Source organism: Polypterus senegalus, chromosome 5 (genome assembly GCF_016835505.1).
Source record: "Polypterus senegalus isolate Bchr_013 chromosome 5, ASM1683550v1, whole genome shotgun sequence".
Classification (NCBI taxonomy): domain Eukaryota; kingdom Metazoa; phylum Chordata; class Cladistia; order Polypteriformes; family Polypteridae; genus Polypterus; species Polypterus senegalus.
Genome location: NC_053158.1, coordinates 4,601,660 through 4,621,539, shown reverse-complemented (window position 1 = coordinate 4,621,539; position 19,880 = coordinate 4,601,660). Strand labels below are relative to the sequence as shown.

Here is a 19,880-nt window from a genome sequence, read left to right as displayed (position 1 = left end):
TAAAAACAAAGATATTTTGTCTGTGGAATCATTTCAGCGCGTCAGGCTTTTGTTGAATCCCATTTTTATGCCAGAGCTGCTGAACTTGGGTAAATTTGAGAAAACGCAGCTACAGCTAACAATCAATAATCCATCCATCCATTTTCCAACCCGCTGAATCCGAACACAGGGTCACGGGGGTCTGCTGGAGCCAATCCCAGCCAACACAGGGCACAAGGCAGGAACCAATCCTGGGCAGGGTGCCAACCCACCACAGGACACACACAAACACACCCACACACCAAGCACACACTGGGGCCAATTTAGAATCGCCAATCCACCCAACCAGCATGTCTTTGGACTGTGGGAGGAAACCCACGCAGACACGGGGAGAACATGCAAACTCCACGCAGGGAGGACGCGGGAAGTGAACCGGGTATCCTAACAATCAATAATGCAAAGAGTAATATTATATAAAAAAAATAAAAAAAAAATTATATATATATATACTGCGCCACACACACACACAATCAATAATGCAAATATATATAATATATATATATTTTTTTTTAAAAAAAAATTTTTAATTAAAACTTCAAATGGGGGAGTGGGGGAATAAGGGGGAGAAAGAAAGCAGGCTATATCTATATCTAATGTATCCTTTTAATCCTTATAATGATAAGTGCCAACGTAACAATAGGCTACATGGCAATAACTCGTGGGGAAATTGGAAATTAAGGTTAAAGCTGTCTCACTTCCAGTTAAGGCTACAAAATGACATCAAAAATTCAAAATCAATGTCTCCATGATAGGACTGTTAACTTTGTGAGCTAGAATGTAAAAGGCATCAATCACGAATTAAAAAGAAAAAAAGTAATCTCTCACCTAACAGGTTTAAACGCTAAAATAGCATTTTTACAGGAGACCCACTTACTAAGCAAGGATCAGCTCCGGCTGCAAAAAGACTGGTCTGGCCAAATGTTTCATTCCAGGTTTACAAAGAAAACTAGGAGGTGTGGGAATTCATACATAGAACAGTCTCATTTGTAGCTTAAGATGTAGTATCTGATCCTGAAGGGAGATATGTGATTCTCATGGGCAATTTAACTGTAAAGTTAGTGATATTGATAAATGCTTATGCACCCAATGTCGATAAGGAATTTATGCAAAATGTATCGGCATCCATTCCCAATGTGAACACTCATAAAATTATAATGGCTGGGGACTTTAATTGTGTTTTAAATCCACTCTTAGATAGGACTCCTGTCACAGGGGGGATGACATCTAACACTGCAAAGACAATTACACAGTTTGTAACTGACCACAACCTATCAGACCCCTGGAGGCTTCTAAATCCAAACTCGAGAACATTCGTTCTACTCATCAGTGCATCATTGCTACTCAAGAATTGATTATTTCTTTATAGATAATTTCTTGCCTACTATTAAATCTTGCAAGTACGATACTATTGTTATTTCCGACCATGCACTTCTGATCTTGGAGCTAAAATCATCATGCCCCATACACTCGCCTCGCAGATGGCGTCCTAACCCACTTCTATTAGCAGAAGAGAACTGTACAGAATTTATATCCAAATAAATCAGTTTCTTTTTAGAGACAAATATATACTCAGAGGTTTCTGCAAGAACACTCTGGGAAACTCTAAAGGCCTTCTTAAGAGGACAGATTATTTCATATCTTTCCCACAGAAATAAATTAGAAAGCAAGAAAGTATCGGAGCTAAGAAGCGAAATTACTAGAATAGATGAAAAACATGCCATGTGTCCAAGTGAGGCTCTTCATAGGAAAAGGCAGACTCTGCATTCAGAACTCAACCTCTAAACAACCAAAGAAACTGAACTTATTTATAAATCAGGACATCATTACTATGAACACGGAGAGAAAGCTAATAAGCACTTAGATCAACAAATCCACAAGCAAGAAGTTCGCAATGCATTCCCAATAATCACCAACACAAACGGAGACGAAATCTTTGACCATAAAAATATAATGCACACATTTAGAGACTACTATAAATCCTTATATTCTACCGAGTTTAAATAAGACAACACAATCTAATGCATTTCTGGATACATTGCAGATACCGCAAATAGATATTCTTAGCGCTGAGGAACTGGATAAACCTCTGGCGCGATCAGAATTACTAGATGCTATAAAGTCACTTCAAGGCGGGAAAGGCAGGCCCGGATGGCTAACCTGTAGAATTTTATAAGAAATTCTCCACTCAGCTAGCTCCCCTCTTATTAGCAACATTTACAGAAGCTAGAGGCAATCAAATTCTACAAACTTTTCGTCAAGCATTAATCACCGTCTTTCCTAAACAAAATATGGACTTGTTACAATGTGCACCATACAGACCAATTTCACTTCTGAATAATGATGTTAAGATACTCTCAAATATCTTAGCTAGAAGGATGGAGAAAGTGCTGCATTTGGTAATAGCACAAGATCAAACTGGATTTATTAAAGGCCGACATTCATCTTCCAATCTTCGACGCCTGTTTAATGTAATATATTCACCAGCAAAGTCAAACAACCCAGAGATGATATTATTGTTGGATGCAGAATAAGCATTTGACATGATTGAATGAACTACCTTTTCACTACACTGGAGAACTTTGGGTTTGGCCTGAACATTTGTACATGGATCAAACTACTGTATACCAATACAGAAGCTTCAGTTTGCATTAACAACACTTGTTCAGTCTACTTTAAACTAGAACGTGGTACCAGACAAGGATGCCCCTTGTCACCACTGCTGTATGCAATCGCCATTGTGCCACTGGCAGTTCACTGTTGAAATGCTTACCAGATAAAGGGGATTATCAGAGATGGACTGGAACAGAAAATTGATCTATATGCAGATGATATGGTACTGTATATATCAGACCCACAAAATTCTGTGCCTGCAGTCCGAACAGCACTTACAGAATTTCAAAAGATCTCTGGTCTCAGAATTAAATCAGAGTAAAAGTGTACTCTTTCCAGTGAATTCTCAAGCATATAATATTAGATTGGACACCCAACCTTTTATCATTGCAGATCAGTTTAAATACCTCGGGGTAAACATCACAAGTAAACAAAGCTCTTTATCAAAAAAATTTTGCCTTCTGTATGGAAAAAATTAAGCAAGACTTGCATAGATGGTCAACCATTCATCTCACTCTAGCTGGAAGAATTAACGTTAAGATAAATATCCTTCCTAATCTTCTCTTTTTATTTCAAAACATTCCAATATAAATCAATAAATAATTTTTAAGCAATTAGATTCAACCATAACCTTATTTATTTGGAACTCAAAACATCCATGTATCCAAAGAGCGACCCTACAAAGACCTAAGGCAGAAGGTGGCATGGCTCTACCTAACTTTCAGTTTAATTACTGGGCAGCAAACATACAAGCTATTAAAACCTGGACATGGACACAAATAGATGAACACACACAGGCTTGGCCCGCAATAGAAGTAAAATCCCACAGTACCTTTTTTATATTCCCTGCTTTATGCCCCAATAAATGCAAGTTATTTCCAATATACTAATAGATGGTTTGGCTGCATTTCCCAAGCTGAATAAGAGTATCTCTAAAAGGTTGTGGGGTGGTTGTCAAAATTGCCGTAAATATAAACACGCTTTCCCATAGTTTCTTTCATGAATCCCAACGTAGAAAGCCACAAACACAAATTGCTTGCCTCTTTTTGCGTGTACTCTGACCCCAGGATCCTAACAATAAGACTACAAAAAATTTGATTGGCTTTTTAACAGCTTCATTTTGTTCCACTTGTTTAATGGTGATCATTTAGAAGACATTCCTGAAGTAAACTTTGAGTAGGAGAAAACCCCATCATAAAAAGTTTTGTTTCTAAACTACATAATCAAAACTCCTTTGAAATGTTATACTCCCACCTTATGTGCTGCAAAACAGGCTTCATTGGCTTCCAGTGCTTTTTTTGCATATTCAAATGCCTCATATGTTAGTTTCTTCTTGTCTTCTGCAACTGTTTTACTCATCTGGCTCAAGTCCCTTGTGGTGCGTGCCAGACGCCATAGAAATTCAGCATTATCACTGAAAAAAAACAATCCAAATATCCAGGAATAATTTTAACAGTATACATAAACATTGACATTCTTAAACCTGCTTAAGCCAATTCAGGGTTGTAGAGAGCAAGACTCTGAACCAGAAGAACGGAGTGTAAGGGAGGAAACTAAACATGACAGGTCACTAAATCTACCACATACATTATATGGTATGGACAAGAATGAAGACTACGGACATACAAACCATACCCCTTTGTCACACAGTATGTGTCAGCGTTTTCTTATTTTACTCACAAACTTGCTGGACAATGCAATACCACGATAGAACAACCTAAAGAAAACTGTGGACCTACATACAGTACTTTGCAACATGCATGTTACTCACTAATGTAAACTTTAACATATTAAAAAGTGGGTTGGATAATGGATGGATAAAAAGTACCTGTCTTTGTACTGAATTAGCAGTTTATAAAGTTTGTCAGTTTCTCCAGTGCCATAGAGGTAATCAGCTTGTTCGAGGATATCCTCATCTTAAAAAAGAAAAAAAAAATGAACTTCAACAAAATCTGCAAAGATTTCAAACATTTAGATTATGGCAACAATACAAATTCCAAGTGTCTAACATTTGATACTGTAATTTTCCAAAATTGCCACAATATTAAAGCTACCTGTTGTGAGGGCAAATTTGTTAATTTGGGATTACTATTTCAGAATTCTTATACGACAGACACTTTTGTTATTTTCAAGCAACCTCCTAAAAGTGATCAGACTGTGCTGTTGCTTATGTCTGTGTACTAATCCAGATCTGTAAATGTAGGATTTACTCCCAATTTAGATAAGACTTTATTTGTCCCCAAGCAGACCTTAAAACTTTATAGAAGCTCACAAGGAAAAAAAACTAAATGAGAATTTCTGGTTTGGATAACGAACAGCTGCTGCTGACAGGCCTAGCTTGTTGTGTCCAGGAAAGAAACACACCATTAGATGCTTATTCAGTCCAAATATGACTGGTAGAAGACACTAGCATTCAAAAGGACTCCTTTTTTATATCTTACTAGGGGATTTGCCCCCTGCTCGCTATGCTCGGCCTACACTACACGCCAGCCACTTCACTTCTCTGCTCTGCTGCTTGCATTGTGAAGAGAGGAGCTGAACGCACCCTAAGTTATATAATGGGAATCCTCTTTGCTCGATCAGCTGCTAGGTTGCTGCTGCTGCCGTGTCGCATGATCTGCATCTCAGGTGGCGCTTCGAACATTTAAAAGCCTGTACAGCAGCTGTCCTACTCTTTGACTTTTATTTCCAGCCCAGGCGTTGTTAAATCTCTTGGCACAAAGTCTCATCTTGCGGGATGTGAATTCATGATATTTTTTAGTTTATAATTTAAAAATGGAGTAAGAATCTGAAAATTTAACAACATCACATTAAAGTTTGATAAATTCTGAAAAGAATGATACCAAACGTATACAAGTAGGTTTTAAAATAAGCCTGATTTAAAGCGTGACAAAAAAGGTGACATAAAATGTTGTACTTTTAGGCTTACATAGCTAGATATAGAGATAGAGAGAGAGTAGATTTACTCCTGTAACATTTGAATGTTGTGTCGTATGTGCTCTACCTACCTTAGGCACATCGTCATTGCTATACCATTATACACTACTTTGGCTTGTTTCAGCATTTAAGTACGCAGTTTTGGTAGCCAAGCCAATAGCACATCTATGGGATTATGTACTTCCATTAACACAGTCCATGGCGTAACACTGGAGAAATTTCAATTCAAAACATTATGAACTGAGCAATATAAATGCATCATTGAAGTTTTCAAACAATAACTAGTAAACTTTTATTGTGCAAGAAGCTGCTCCATATGTTCATTTGGTCACTGCTGTAAGTCGATTTGATCAAGGATGGGCCCCCTTCCAGGGCCAGATCCCTAGGATAAGCACTGGCTCCCATTTAGAAAATGGATAGAGCTCTGAACTGACAGCTGTAACCATGTTCATAATAATCAGATAAATTTAAGCCCATGTTTCTTTCTTAGGGCTATCTAAGGCACTTTTTAAATAAAAAGTTTTGATGAGGCTGGATAGTAGTTTAAAAAGTGACCGTTACATCTACATTCAACTGTCAAATTGGGTGAGCCTCAAGGGAAGTGCCAAAATTAAGATCTAATCTTAAATGTTTTACATTTAAAAATAAAAACTGCATAATTCTGTGTCAGTCCATCCCACCACTAACCAAACTTGATTATTGTTGTTGTTTCATCTTAAAAACCTGGGAAAGGACATCATACCGGTAATGTGCGTTTTAGTTAGTGTGCGCCTACTCAAATCAAAATGAACAACTCCCAGTGCAAAGCTGGAATCACAAATCACCCTAACATGTACGAAGAAAATCTATGCAGACCATGAAAACTCCACGGTGTGGGTTGGGTTATGTGACAGAAATTTAAACCCAGGGTGCTGGATCTAAGAGGCAGCAGTGCGGACCACTGCACAACTGGGCTGCTCCTCAAATATAGACACATAAGCTAAAGAAAATTACCATATTTATTTATTTTTATTTTTTTTTTTTAAGGGTACAATCTTTCATACACATATACTTGTGTAAAATGGCATCTACTGTTCATACATTTATAAAATCCCATTGCCTATGAAATACCTTTTTCTTTCGCATGGACCACTCTGAATAGGAGGTTCTTGCCATATGCTTCATAAAACAGACAGGGCAAGGGTGCCACTGGTAACAAAAATACAAAATGTCCATATGCCTTATGGGAAAAGAAACAGAAAAACAGAAAAGTAGGTCATTCATGTATTCATTTATGCGACTGCTCACCGAGGACGCATGCCAGGTCAAGGACAGCTTGCCATATATGGTCTGCATATATTCAAAAAAGATTATCTGTTAAGTTAATGAGTACATGGTGGCAACACAATCTGAACAAACATTCAGTCAAATTTAAAAAAAAAAAAGAAAGAAAAACACAAAAGCAGCAAAGTGGTTGATTTTCAGAGAGGAGTTTAAAAAAAAAAAAGTCAGTTTACACACACACACACACACACACACACACACACGTGTTGAAAGAACTGATTGTGGTTAAGAAATGTTACCCTCTTTCCCAAAAAGGTCTACATACTGCATATCAATCTGACAGAAGAACTGCCCTCCTACCGGTTTACAGTAGCAAACCAAGGAATCTTTAGCAAGCAACGGACTATGCAGCAGCAGACACATCACCTACACTTCACCACAAGTAATACACCTGAAGCTAAGCACGTTTAGGCTTGGCCAATATTTGGATGGGAGACCATCTAGGAAAAGCTTGTGTTTCAGCTGGAAGAGATGTTGGGGAGACCATCAAGGAATGCCTAACCTATGGGGTCTGTGTGTGAACTCTCATGCCCCAAAGAAGTGATAAGGACACTGTGGTGTAAAAATTAGCACCATCTTAAAAACCAAGGACCGGACTCTGTGGTCATAAATGATCCCTAGGGCAGGGGTCGCCAACTCCGGTCCTGGAATACCACCATAGCTGCAGGTTTTAATTCTGACCCTTTTTTAACGAGTGCCCAGTTTGTGCTGCCAATTAACTTCTTGTGAATTCATTTTAATTGACTTCTCTTTTAAGATTTGTTCCCCTGAATTCCTTTCCTTAAATGGTACCCAAAGAGAAATGAAATGTGAAATGAGGGAGCCAAGAGAAGACCCATTAAGTCAGGGCCTCAAACTCCAACCAATTTCACTCCAACCAGTTGCTTAATTAGGTGCCGATTCTTGTTGTTAATTAAACTTGTTCTAATATTCCATGGCTTGTTGCTGCTTTCATGGTGCATTAGCACACATTTCCAAAACTGTTGATTTTTCTCTTTTCTCAGAACACTGTTAAAATGTTTTGGGGACCTGAGCAGATCAACATTCCTGAGACCTTCACCTTTCATTATTTTCAGACACCAGTTGTCTTGGCTCATTTTATATCTCATTATTGTTTGGCTGCTAATTAATGAAAAAAGAAACAATTAAGGGGTCTGAGTCTTCAAGAACAAATTAAAATTAGTTCTAAATATGCTAATTAGCAGCAAAAACAGGTCACTCATTAAGAAAAAGGTTAGAATGAAAACCTGCAGCCACGGTGGTCCTCCAGGACCGGAGAGGACAACCCTTGCCCTAAGAGCATCTTTCAAAAAGAATAGGGTGTTCCCCAATGTCCTGGGAAAACTGCCCACCATGACCTGGTCCTTATGCCCCCTTAGTAATCTCTCACCCATTCACTGCCCAATAGCTAATTTGTGGTATGCATACTGGCACAAAAATGGCTGCTGTCGCATCATCCAGGTGGTGGTGGAAGTGGCACCCTAGTGCCTATGTAAAGTGCTTGGAGCAGGTTAGGAATGTGCTATAGAAATGTAAATAATTCAATTTTAAATTTTCAAACTCACACTTTCATCACCTCAAGCAGGCAAACGTAAAAATAAACATCCATCCATTATCCAACTCGCTATATCCTAACTACAGGGTCACAAGGGTCTGCTGGAGCCAATCCCAGCCAACACAGGGTGCAAGGCAGGAAACAAACCCCGGGCAGGGCACCAGCCCACCACAGGGCGCACACACACACACACCAAGCACACATTGGGGACAATTTAGGATCGCCAATGCACCTAACCTGCATGTCTCTGGACTGTGGGAGGAAACCCACGCAGACACGGGGAGAACATGCAAACTCCACGCTGGGAGGACCCGGGAGGCAAACCCGGGTCTCCTAACTGCGAGGCAGCAGCGCTACCCACTCCCCCAAAATTCAACTCAGCGTTATTATTATGCTTTTAGTAAAACAAAAGACATTACAAAAAAAATGCAGCCAGTGGTTGAGGTTTTAAAAAGCGTCATGCCAGGTGTTTCAGCTTCTTCACCTTCAGAGGTTGGGTGCTCCCCTTTATAGATATTTCAGATAGAAGACTGGTGGATGTCCAGCTCAGTAGCATTACTTGGGGATAGCTGTCTGTGTCCTGACACTTCTGTTGCCTCATCACATTTGATGCCACAGATGTCAAAAACAAGGAAAGCAAACTGTGGCTGAGTTAACAGCTCTCACTTCCCATCAAAGTATGTTGTCTTGGTATGTGCATACAGAAACTTAAAAATCCTTAACCCCACAAATAAAAATTGAAAAAATAAACAGCTGTAAATGTATATTTGGAAAGAATACTTTTAAATTTACTATTACTATTATCCAAGGTGATTTACAACATTTCACTTATTTTGATTTTCCTGCTGGACCACAAGCAAGTAAAGAGACTTGCTTGGGGTCACAAAGTCCCAGGACCAGGACATGAAACCACAACGTCAGGGACTAAAGTCCAAAACCTTAACCACTCGCTTACGTTTAAAAAGTGATATCCGTGTCTGATTTGTGTGTCACGTTTCTCCACCTACGCTCACCAACGTTTAAAGGTTTATCGATGACAAGATTCCCAAAACGTGTTATGTGTTACCGGGTCTTTTGTTTGCTCCACTTTAACAACGCGATTTCCCACATCACATGGAATGTAAACCGAAATTTCTTAAGTAAACCTGCAATAAGAACACGGTTGGAAACTTGTTAATGGCAGAATTCGCAGGTTTTTATTCACGCAAAGCACCACAGACGCATAAAAGTATAGGGTGGTCCAGATCTAATTATGCAGTTTTCATTACGCTATAACAACGTGCAACGCAGGATGTTGGAGGAATTTGGACCGCCTGCAGTGCATAGGAACACGATCTCCCAAATCAGCGAAATGTTTGACCGGACTGGTAGCGCCAATCACCCGAAATTGTATTGGTTTTCTGCATTGCATAATTAGATCTGGACCACCCTGTAGTGTGGTGGACCGTAGGACTTTATGGACCTCCAGATCTCGACTTAATGTTATTTTTGACAAGGTGAATAAAGAACGAGCTCGTTGGGCTGAACGGCTTGTTCTCGTCACTTTTCTAATGTTGCAACTTCCGAAAACTTGCTGCGGTTCATTTGATTTTGAAAGCCCAGTAAACGTACATGTTAATATCAAAACACATTTAAAAATCAAACAAGCCATTGTTTAAAACGTCAGAATGAAATATAATACTACAAATGGCACAAACCCTGACTGCTGAAATACAAAACTAAAATTTAAACGACAAGGTATGCATGACTTTAAAGCAACAAAGCGGATTGCTGATATTTTGTGATGAACGTGAGAAACGGTAATAAAACACTAGGAAAACGGAAAACGGCGATCGCGCAACAAGGAAATGCTGCAAATGGACTCACTGCTCACGACATATTTCTGTTGCATACGTTTAAAAAAGCCAGGAGGACAATGGTGTTCATTTACCACCTTCAAATGACCCGTCGAGCATAATGGAGATAACCGAAAATAATAATACATTTATATAGCGCCTTTCCCGTGCTCAAATGAGAATATCACAAGTACAAAATATCGCAGATGCCGGGATGGAATCTGACAACACCTTCAGTTCATCGTATTTTTATCTGCTGGGAAGATTGCATTAAAATACAAGCCACGACTGGAAAGCCCAACATATCATAGTAATGGTAAATATTGGATAAACTGGAAAAAAGCTTCAGCCAGCGACACAATAAGTGGCGAACACAAGGAATATTCAACAGTTATAAGAAATTAGCATCCTATATAATAATTTACAAATACTGTACAGTAAATACACAAGACATGCTGTATAAATTCCTCGTGCAGGACTTTTTGATGGGTACTAAAACGTGACAGAAAATCCGTCCGCTTTAAGCACTCAAGTTAAATCTATACTAATAAAAGGCAAAGCCCTCACTCACTCACTCACTGACTGACTGACTCACTGACTCATCACTAATTCTCCAACTTCCCGTGTAGGTAGAAGGCTGAAATTTGGCAGGCTCATTCCTTACAGCTTACTTACAAAAGTTGGGCAGGTTTCATTTCGAAATTCTACGCATAAGGGTCATAACTGGAAGCTATTTTTCCCCATATAATGTAATGGAGTATTGAGTTGGAGATGGCCGTGGGGGGAGTTTCGTGTGACATCATCACGCCTCCTACGTAAGTACGTAGAGAACAAGGAAGAACTCCAAACAGCGATGAGCACAAAACGCCATTTCACAATTGAGAAGGCAGAAAAACATTATGAAGCAAATGATGCATACAAGCATATTCATAAGTACAGCTACTGCGGAAACAAAGCACGGCGTGAACCGTAAGTTTATATTAAATTAAGTTCACAGACAGGCTGCCACTAGCATTTGTAATTTAGTGCCTGCCCATATAAGGCCGTCCATCAGCGCAATCCAATACAAACACTGCCGGTAAATGTTCACGGGTGAAGGACTGTGCTTATGCAGAGGAAGATGAGATGGTCAGGGTGGTGTTTGGCACAAACTCATTGAAACTGCGAGAGAAACTTTTAAGTGCCGGGTCTTAGCTGACATTACACGAGATGGCACCAGTACAGCTGGGAACCTTCGATGCAAGAACACCAAGCGGCTCACGTGAACTGACGCAATGCGCAGACAAAAAGCAACAGTTCCAAAGAGTGCTGAACAAAAACCGAATTACACAATTGAGAAGGCAGCAAAAAATATGAAGCGCCTTATACATACAATCATATTCATAAGTGCAGCTACTGCGAAACAAAGCACACGGTGGAAAAAGTGAATGTCCTGCTAAAGGAAGACAGTGTAAAAAAAATGTGCATGCAGTTTGTCACATCTCAGATAAAGAGGAAGACGAGCTGTTTATTGATGCAGTAAGGAACTAATCGATGAATGAAACCTCTTATCTTTACAACGATTGACAAACACGGAATGTAACTTGAACACATCCTACAAATACGAGCCTGATTGAAAGAAATAATGATAATCAAATCCTTGATGACAGCAACATTCAATAACACTCACAAAACAATTACTGTATATTGACAATCATGTTACGTTATTTTTAAAATGTTCCCTTTTCTTTTTCATAACTTCTACTTCTCCACTGCGATACGCGGATATAGATATAAATGTATATATATACCCCGATCTACAATACATACTTTAGCATAGACAAGCCACACGCTGTGGCGCAATTATAGAGTCTTCGCCTCTAATGCCGACATTGGAGGTTCAATTCCCGAGAGGGGTGTACGGACTATGTATGCGCTACCCGATTCATTTTACCTTCAGATCTCCTTGGTTTGGGACGTATAAAAAATATTAGGTTAACGCAGAATCATGTTACGCTATTTTTAAAATTTTCCCTTTCTTAGCACAAGCACAGCTGAGAAGCTTCGATGCATGTACTCCATAACGCGTTAAAAAATAACGCATTTAATCACACTTTCAATTCCAAGCAAACGGGAACTTTTGTCAATGCATGATTTCCTGGTACATCCATTACACTGATGCACACATCACAGCTACAAAAATGTTAGAGTCGGAATAAAGCGCTCCTACGACTGATCATTTCGACTACCCGAGCGAAGCCTTGATAAAAGCATGGTTTTGTGCACACTGAAAAGCAAGCAAAATTAGATGCATTACAGAAAGCGGACTTTGTGGCTCTTACTGGGGATCATTGGACTTCCGTGACCGCTAGTAATTCTAAATACATCTAATTACAAAATGTTCAATGATCACACTGTTTTAGCCTAATGTACAAAATAATTTTGGCTAATGTTACTCAGAGTTTAAAGAGTAAGCTGGTCAAATTACCTTTTATGTTTCTGACTTATTTTTTAAGAAGAAAACTGCACTTTATGTTGAAATTTTGGTTATTATTATTTAAAGACAATACTATTCTGAAAATGTACTTAAAGTACTTAAACTACCACTTTATTTTTAAGTCTGCCCAATTTTAACCAGGGATGATATTTTTGTTTCTGTTTTGAATTCAAATGCAGTTTAAAAGCTTTTTTTTCAGAAATTAAAACAGCTTCAGTTTACAATATTCATGTCCATGTCTATTATTTGATTCTGTCGCCCACTAAAACCGTTTTAAATAAAAAAAACATTTGCGATTTGGGGCAAATTTACGTGTGCGATTACATACGATTAATCAAGATTAATTCTTACACAGCCTCTAATTAATTGGATTAATTTTTTTAATCGAGTCCCACCCCTAATATATATATGTAGATATATATATGTAGATTTGTATATATATATGTGTACATATATATATATATATATATAAATGTGTGTATATATGTATATATATATATATATGTATATATGTGTATATATAGATATATATATATGTGTATATATAGATATATATACATATATATATACATATATATATATATACACATATATATATATATACATATATATATATATATATATATATATATATATGCCAACACTCATGACAATGACAAAACAATTACATTGTCAATCATGTTACGTTATTATTAAAATGTTTCCTTTTTACTTCTCCGCTGCCAATCGCAGGTATTTTGCTATATATATATATATATATATATATATATATATATATATATATATATATATATATATAAATAGATAGATATGACAACAACACTCATATCAATGACAAAACAATTACATTAACAATCATCTTACGTTATTTTTAAAATGTTTGCTTTTCTTTTTCATAACTTCTTTAACACACTACTTCTCCGCTGCGAAGCGCGGGTATTCTGCTAGTTGTTAATAAAACAAATCTGCTACGTAACCGAATTTGAATCAATGTATTGATATTTCGTTAACCCAAGTAGTTGTCACTGCGCTCCGAGCCTGTATTAGGTAAAGATCGCTACAAAACACACCTCACTGAATGTTTTATAAAGTAAGAAATTCAAAAAATGTTCAGTAATTATATTGTCATCTCAATTCTAATCATTTGTGCTACACTTTCAAGTAAAATAAGATTGTTTTTAATTCACAATTACAGCGACTACACAGTATCAAAACAGAAGCACAAAATGAGAAGCCGCTTGCCCGCGTCTGCCCGAACGAACTCTTCTCAAAAAGTTACTTTTGGCAGGCTTTCCTTGCTGTAAGTCTTCCACGACAGTCGATTCCATCCCCTGAGCATAGCTCGCTTGCTGGAGGACAGCGCCATCCTAAACATGACTGTCATCCCTCCATCGCGTCCCAAACTGCTCACAAAAACACTCCACTTCACTGACCTGCAGTGCACTACGCGACTGTAACTGAGGCTTATAAACAGTGAGTGGGCGGGAAGGCAGCGCAAAGGACGAATGCGCGGTCCCACTGTCCCAGCTCCGGTGAGAACAAGGGCAACAGCGTCAAAGTTCCGTTTGAACTGGAAAATTAAAAAATAGAAACCTAAACCTCTGTAGCAGTGTTCAAAAATTGTTTGCTTTTATGTGTAAACAAAATTGAGAGATCGCGTTCGAATGGAACGTCACATTAATACAATCTCGAAACTCTTTTATTAGTGAACACCGCGTACGAGTGGAACGTTATATTGATTTCTGTTTCAACAGAAGTTGACGTTTTCATCAGTGAACACCAGTTCTGGTGGAAAAAGTAAACTTCTAACAACAGGTCTAAGCCTACGGCGTCATAAAAATATGTTGCACCCTTGTCTTTGAATTAAAACATACTGTGGCAACTTCTCCTATTGTTCAGGGCAAAGGAAAGTTACACAGAAATCTGAAACGTTACTTTTACAGAAGCTGGAAGTAGCGTGCAGGTACTGTTACCGTAAGCCGCGCGTTTTAGCTCTAGCGTTATTGCCGCTGAACACGCCGGTACTACTTTTATTATTACTTCTATCGTCGCAGTGTTTACAGCTTCGCAATTCGCCAGTCTGAAGTCCCAATTTCCAGCGATCACTCGTCACTCCCTAAAACCTGCAGTTTAACTACGAGTACGTTAACTGCAAACGTCTGTCTGCAGACAACCAGGAATGCGTTTTGTTTAAAAGTGGGCGGGGACAATTAGAGGGCTCACCGAGTGTCGCGTTTCAAAACAAATCCAACGCCTCTTGAGGGCGGAGCTCAAAGTAGGGGCGGTGATTTTGAACTGTAAACAGAGGTGGAGCTCTTTGAGCAGATCGACTTACGTTCACATCAGATGTGCCTCTCTTGACGGTTCACATTTATAAGTAGGGGAGAGTGGGGTGAGTTGTGCCGGTTTTTACTTAAAGTGACTTTAAAGCGAGGTCATGACACTAATGCTTCTAACTAAAATATGTACATATATTTCAGGGTGTGGTGCATCCCTGGGAACAATCACTTTCTTAAATATACTATTTAAGAAATATAGCTGTCTGAAAAAGTGTAATCTCGTGGCACAACTTGCCCCCAGTGCATTGGGAGAAGAGTGCTGAGGATAGAGCTGCCAGGGAAGAGGAGAAGAGGAAGAACTAAGAGAAGGTTTATGGATGTGGTGAGAGAGGACATGAAGGTGATGGGTGTGACAGAACAAGATGACGAGGACAGGAAGATATGGAAGAAGATGATGTATATCATCTTCTATCAAGAGCAAATCAAGTAAAATGAATTCCAAAGAAGTGCATTAGCAGCAAAAACTTGTCACTAATTAAGAAAAGAGTTAGAATGGAAACCTGCAGCCACTGCAGCCCTCCAGGAATGGAGCTGTGGACTTCTGGTCTATTTTATTATATTCTTATTCTCCTAATACCCCTTGGGTTGAGCCACCACCCTTGAAATTTCTGTGTAGGTAAACAGCTCTCCATTCTGGTTGTTCATAGGACACCTGCCGATGTCTTAGTCATCTCTCAGTACATTTTGTTGTTCACTTGACTTTTCTCTGGTCTCCTGATATGCCTGAACAGGTTTGTGACATTTATTAACCCTTTATGCTATTTCTTTAAGATGAATGCATGGCAAGCATATCAAAAGACTTCATCCTAAATGACTATGTGACTCCTAAGTCTCATTTTTCCTCCACATGAAAAGCCACAGGAGATGCAGATTTCAGGACTCAAAACACCTGAATCAGCAAATCTGCCCAGTGACACCAGCAGATGCACAGATGAGGCTGCATGACACCCGCCTTCTGACTAGGGTTGCCAGATGTCCCTTATATATGGGACATGTCCCATATTTGATAATTTTGTCCCCTGTCCCATACTGACCTTTCAGGGACACCCAAATGTCACATATTTAGTTCATTTTCAAATTTCACAATAAAAATATATTTTACTACCTTCTTACAGTACTTAGTTGTAACTTTATAAGTAATTATACTTTCTTTTCACAGATTCTCTTGATGAAAATAACCCAATTGTAACAAGGAAACTCGTGTTTGCTGCCTGTTTGCAACTTGTTCAGTTGCTCTGGTTGGCTGAGGACGGCGACACTCTTACCATTTTGCTCTCCTGCTGCTGTGCAGTTCTGGAAAGCATTGCAACATACAGTGACTGTCGACAAAGTCAAGTCAAAAGTCAAAGTGAACTTTATTGTCATCTCAACCATATACAAGTATACAGATAGATGAAATTATCCCATGTCATCAAATAAAAAAATGCATGCAGTTTGTCTCATCAGATAAAAGGAAGGCGAGCTGTTTATTGATGCAGTAAGGAACTAATCGATGAATGAAACCTCTTATCTTTACAGCGATTGACAAACACGGAATGTAACTTGAACACATCCTACAAATACGAGCCTGATTGAAAGAAATAATGATAATCAAATCCTTGATGACAGCAACATTCAATAACACTCACAAAACAATTACTGTATATTGACAATCATGTTACGTTATTTTTAAAATGTTCCCTTTTCTTTTTCATAACTTCTACTTCTCCACTGCGTACGCGGTATATATATAAATGTATATATATACCCGATCTACAATACATACTTTAGCATAGACAAGCACACGCTGTGGCAATTGTAGAGTCTTAAGCCTCTAAGCCGACATTGAGGTTCGATTCCCGAGAGGGGTGTACTGACTATGCAGCTACCGATTCATTTTACCTTCGATCTCCTTGGTTTGGGACGTATGAAAAAATATTAGGTTAACGCAGAATCATGTTACGCTATTTTTAAAATTTTCCCTTTCTTAGCACAAGCACAGCTGAGAAGCTTCGATGCATGTACTCCATAACGCGTTAAAAAATAACGCATTTAATCACACTTTCAATTCCAAGCAACGGGAACTTTTGTCAATGCATGATTTCCTGGTACATCCATTACACTGATGCACACATCACAGCTACAAAAATGTTAGAGTCGGAATAAAGCTGTTCCTCGACTGATCATTTCGACTACCCGAGTAAGCCTTGATAAAAGCATGGTTTTGTGCACACTGAAAAGCAAGCAAAATTAGATGCATTACAGAAAGCGGACTTTGTGGCTCTTACTGGGGATCATTGGACTTCCGTGACCGTTAGTAATTCTAAATACATCTAATTACAAAATGTTCAATGATCACACTGTTTTAGCCTAATGTACAAAATAATTTTGGCTAATGTTACTCAGAGTTTAAAGAGTAAGCTGGTCAAATTACCTTTTATGTTTCTGACTTATTTTTTTAAGAAGAAAAACTGCACTTTATGTTGAAATTTTGGTTATTATTATTTAAAGACAATACTATTCTGAAAATGTACTTAAAGTACTTAAACTACCACTTTATTTTTAAGTCTGCCCAATTTTAACCAGGGATGATATTTTTGTTTCTGTTTTGAATTCAAATGCAGTTTAAAAGCTTTTTTTTCAGAAATTAAAACAGCTTCAGTTTACAATATTCATGTCCATGTCTATTATTTGATTCTGTAAGCCCACTAAAACCGCTTTTAAATTAAAAAAAACATTTGCGATTTGGGGCAAATTTACGAGCGATTACATACCATTAATCAAGATTAATTCTTACACAGCCTCTAATTAATTGGATTAATTTTTTTAATCGAGTCCCACCCCTAATATATATATGTAGATATATATATGTAGATTTGTATATATATATGTGTATATACAGTATGTCTATATATGTGTGTGTATATATACAGTATGTACATATATATACACATATACATACATATATATACATAATATATATATACATATATATACATATATATACATATATGCCAGCAACACTCATGACAATGACAAAACAATTACATTGTCAATCATGTTACGTTATTATTAAAATGTTTCCTTTTTACTTCTCCGCTGCCAATCGCAGGTATTTTGCTATATATATATATATATATATATATATATATATATATATATACATATATATATATATAAATAGATAGATATGACAACAACACTCATATCAATGACAAAACAATTACATTAACAATCATCTTACGTTATTTTTAAAATGTTTGCTTTTCTTTTTCATAACTTCTTTAACACACTACTTCCGCTGCGAAGCGCGGGTATTCTGCTAGTTGTTAATAAAACAAATCTGCCACGTAACCGAATTTGAATCAATGTATTGATATTTCGTTAACCCAAGTAGTTGTCACTGCGCTCCGAGCCTGTATTAGGTAAAGATCGCTACAAAAACACACCTCACTGAATGTTTTATAAAGTAAGAAATTCAAAGAAATGTTCAGTAATTATATTGTCATCTCAATTCTAATAATTTGTGCTACACTTTCAAGTAAAATAAGATTTTTTTTTTCAATTCACAATTACAGCGACTACACAGTATCAAAACAGAAGCACAAAAATGAGAAGCCGCTTGCCCGCGTCTGCCCGAACGATCTCTTCTCCAAAAAGTTACTTTTGGCAGGCTTTCCTTGCTGTAAGTCTTCCACGACAGTCGATTCCATCCCCTGAGCATAGCTCGCTTGCTGGAGGACAGCGCCATCCTAAACATGACTGTCATCCCCTCCATCGCGTCCCAAACTGCTCACAAAAAAGACTCCACTTCACTGACCTGCAGTGCACTACGCGGCTCTAACTGAGGCTTATAAACAGTGAGTGGGCGGGAAGGCAGCGCAAAGGACGAATGCGCGGTCCCACTGTCCCAGCTCCGGTGAGAACAAGGGCAACAGCGACAAAGTTCCGTTTGAACTGGAAAAGAAAACAAAAAATAGAAACCTAAACATCTGTAGCAGTGTTCAAAAAATTGTTTGCTTTTTATGTGTAAACAAAATTGAGAAATCGCGTTCGAATGGAACGTCACATTAATACAATCTCGAAACTCTTTTTATTAGTGAACACCGCGTACGAGTGGAACGTTGTATTGATTTCTGTTTCAACAGAAGTTGACGTTTTTCATCAGTGAACACCAGTTCTGGTGGAAAAAGTAAACTTCTCACAACAGGTCTAAGCCTACGGCGTCATAAAATTATGTTGCACCTTTGTCTTTGAATTAAAACATACTGTGGCAACTTCTTCTATTGTTCAGGGCAAAGGAAAGTTACGCAGAAATCTGAAACGTTACTTTTACAGAAGCTGGAAGTAGCGTGCAGGTACTGTTACCGTTATGGAATAAGCCGCGCGTTTTTAGCTCTAGCGTTATTGCCGCTGAACACGCCGGTACTACTTTTATTATTACTTTTATCGTCGCGGTGTTTACAGCTTCGCAATTCGCCAGTCTGAAGTCCCAATTTCCAGCGATCACTCGTCACTCCCTAAAACCTGCAGTTTAACTACGAGTACGTTAACTGCAAACGTCTGTCTGCAGACAACCAGGAATGCGTTTTGTTTAAAAGTGGGCGGGGACAATTAGAGGGCTCACCGAGTGCCGCGTTTCCAAACAAATCCAACGCCTCTTGAGGGCGGAGCTCAAAGTAGGGGCGGTGATTTTGAACTGTAAACAGAGGTGGAGCTCTTTGACCAGATCGACTTACGTTCACATCAGATGTGCCTCTCATGACGGTTCACATCATTTATAAGTA

General features: G+C 38.3%; 1 protein-coding gene across 2 annotated transcripts in view; it reads right to left on the bottom strand.

The window, feature by feature from the left end:
• Positions 1-14,156, bottom strand: part of rmdn1 (regulator of microtubule dynamics 1) — a 37,842-nt gene extending 23,686 nt beyond the window's left edge. The window contains exons 1-4 of one of the 2 annotated variants that reach the window (XM_039754298.1): positions 14,055-14,156; positions 6,697-6,805; positions 4,478-4,565; positions 3,904-4,063 (exon numbers count right to left, since the gene is read on the bottom strand). In XM_039754298.1, coding sequence (XP_039610232.1) covers positions 3,904-4,063; positions 4,478-4,565; positions 6,697-6,805; positions 14,055-14,150 — 453 coding nt within the window. In that variant the 5' untranslated portion in view covers positions 14,151-14,156. Of the gene's footprint in view, positions 1-3,903; positions 4,064-4,477; positions 4,566-6,696; positions 6,806-8,948; positions 9,190-14,054 lie in introns of those variants that run through there. The other variant, XM_039754297.1, reaches the window with a different exon arrangement.
• Between the last annotated feature and the right edge of the window lie 5,724 nt (positions 14,157-19,880).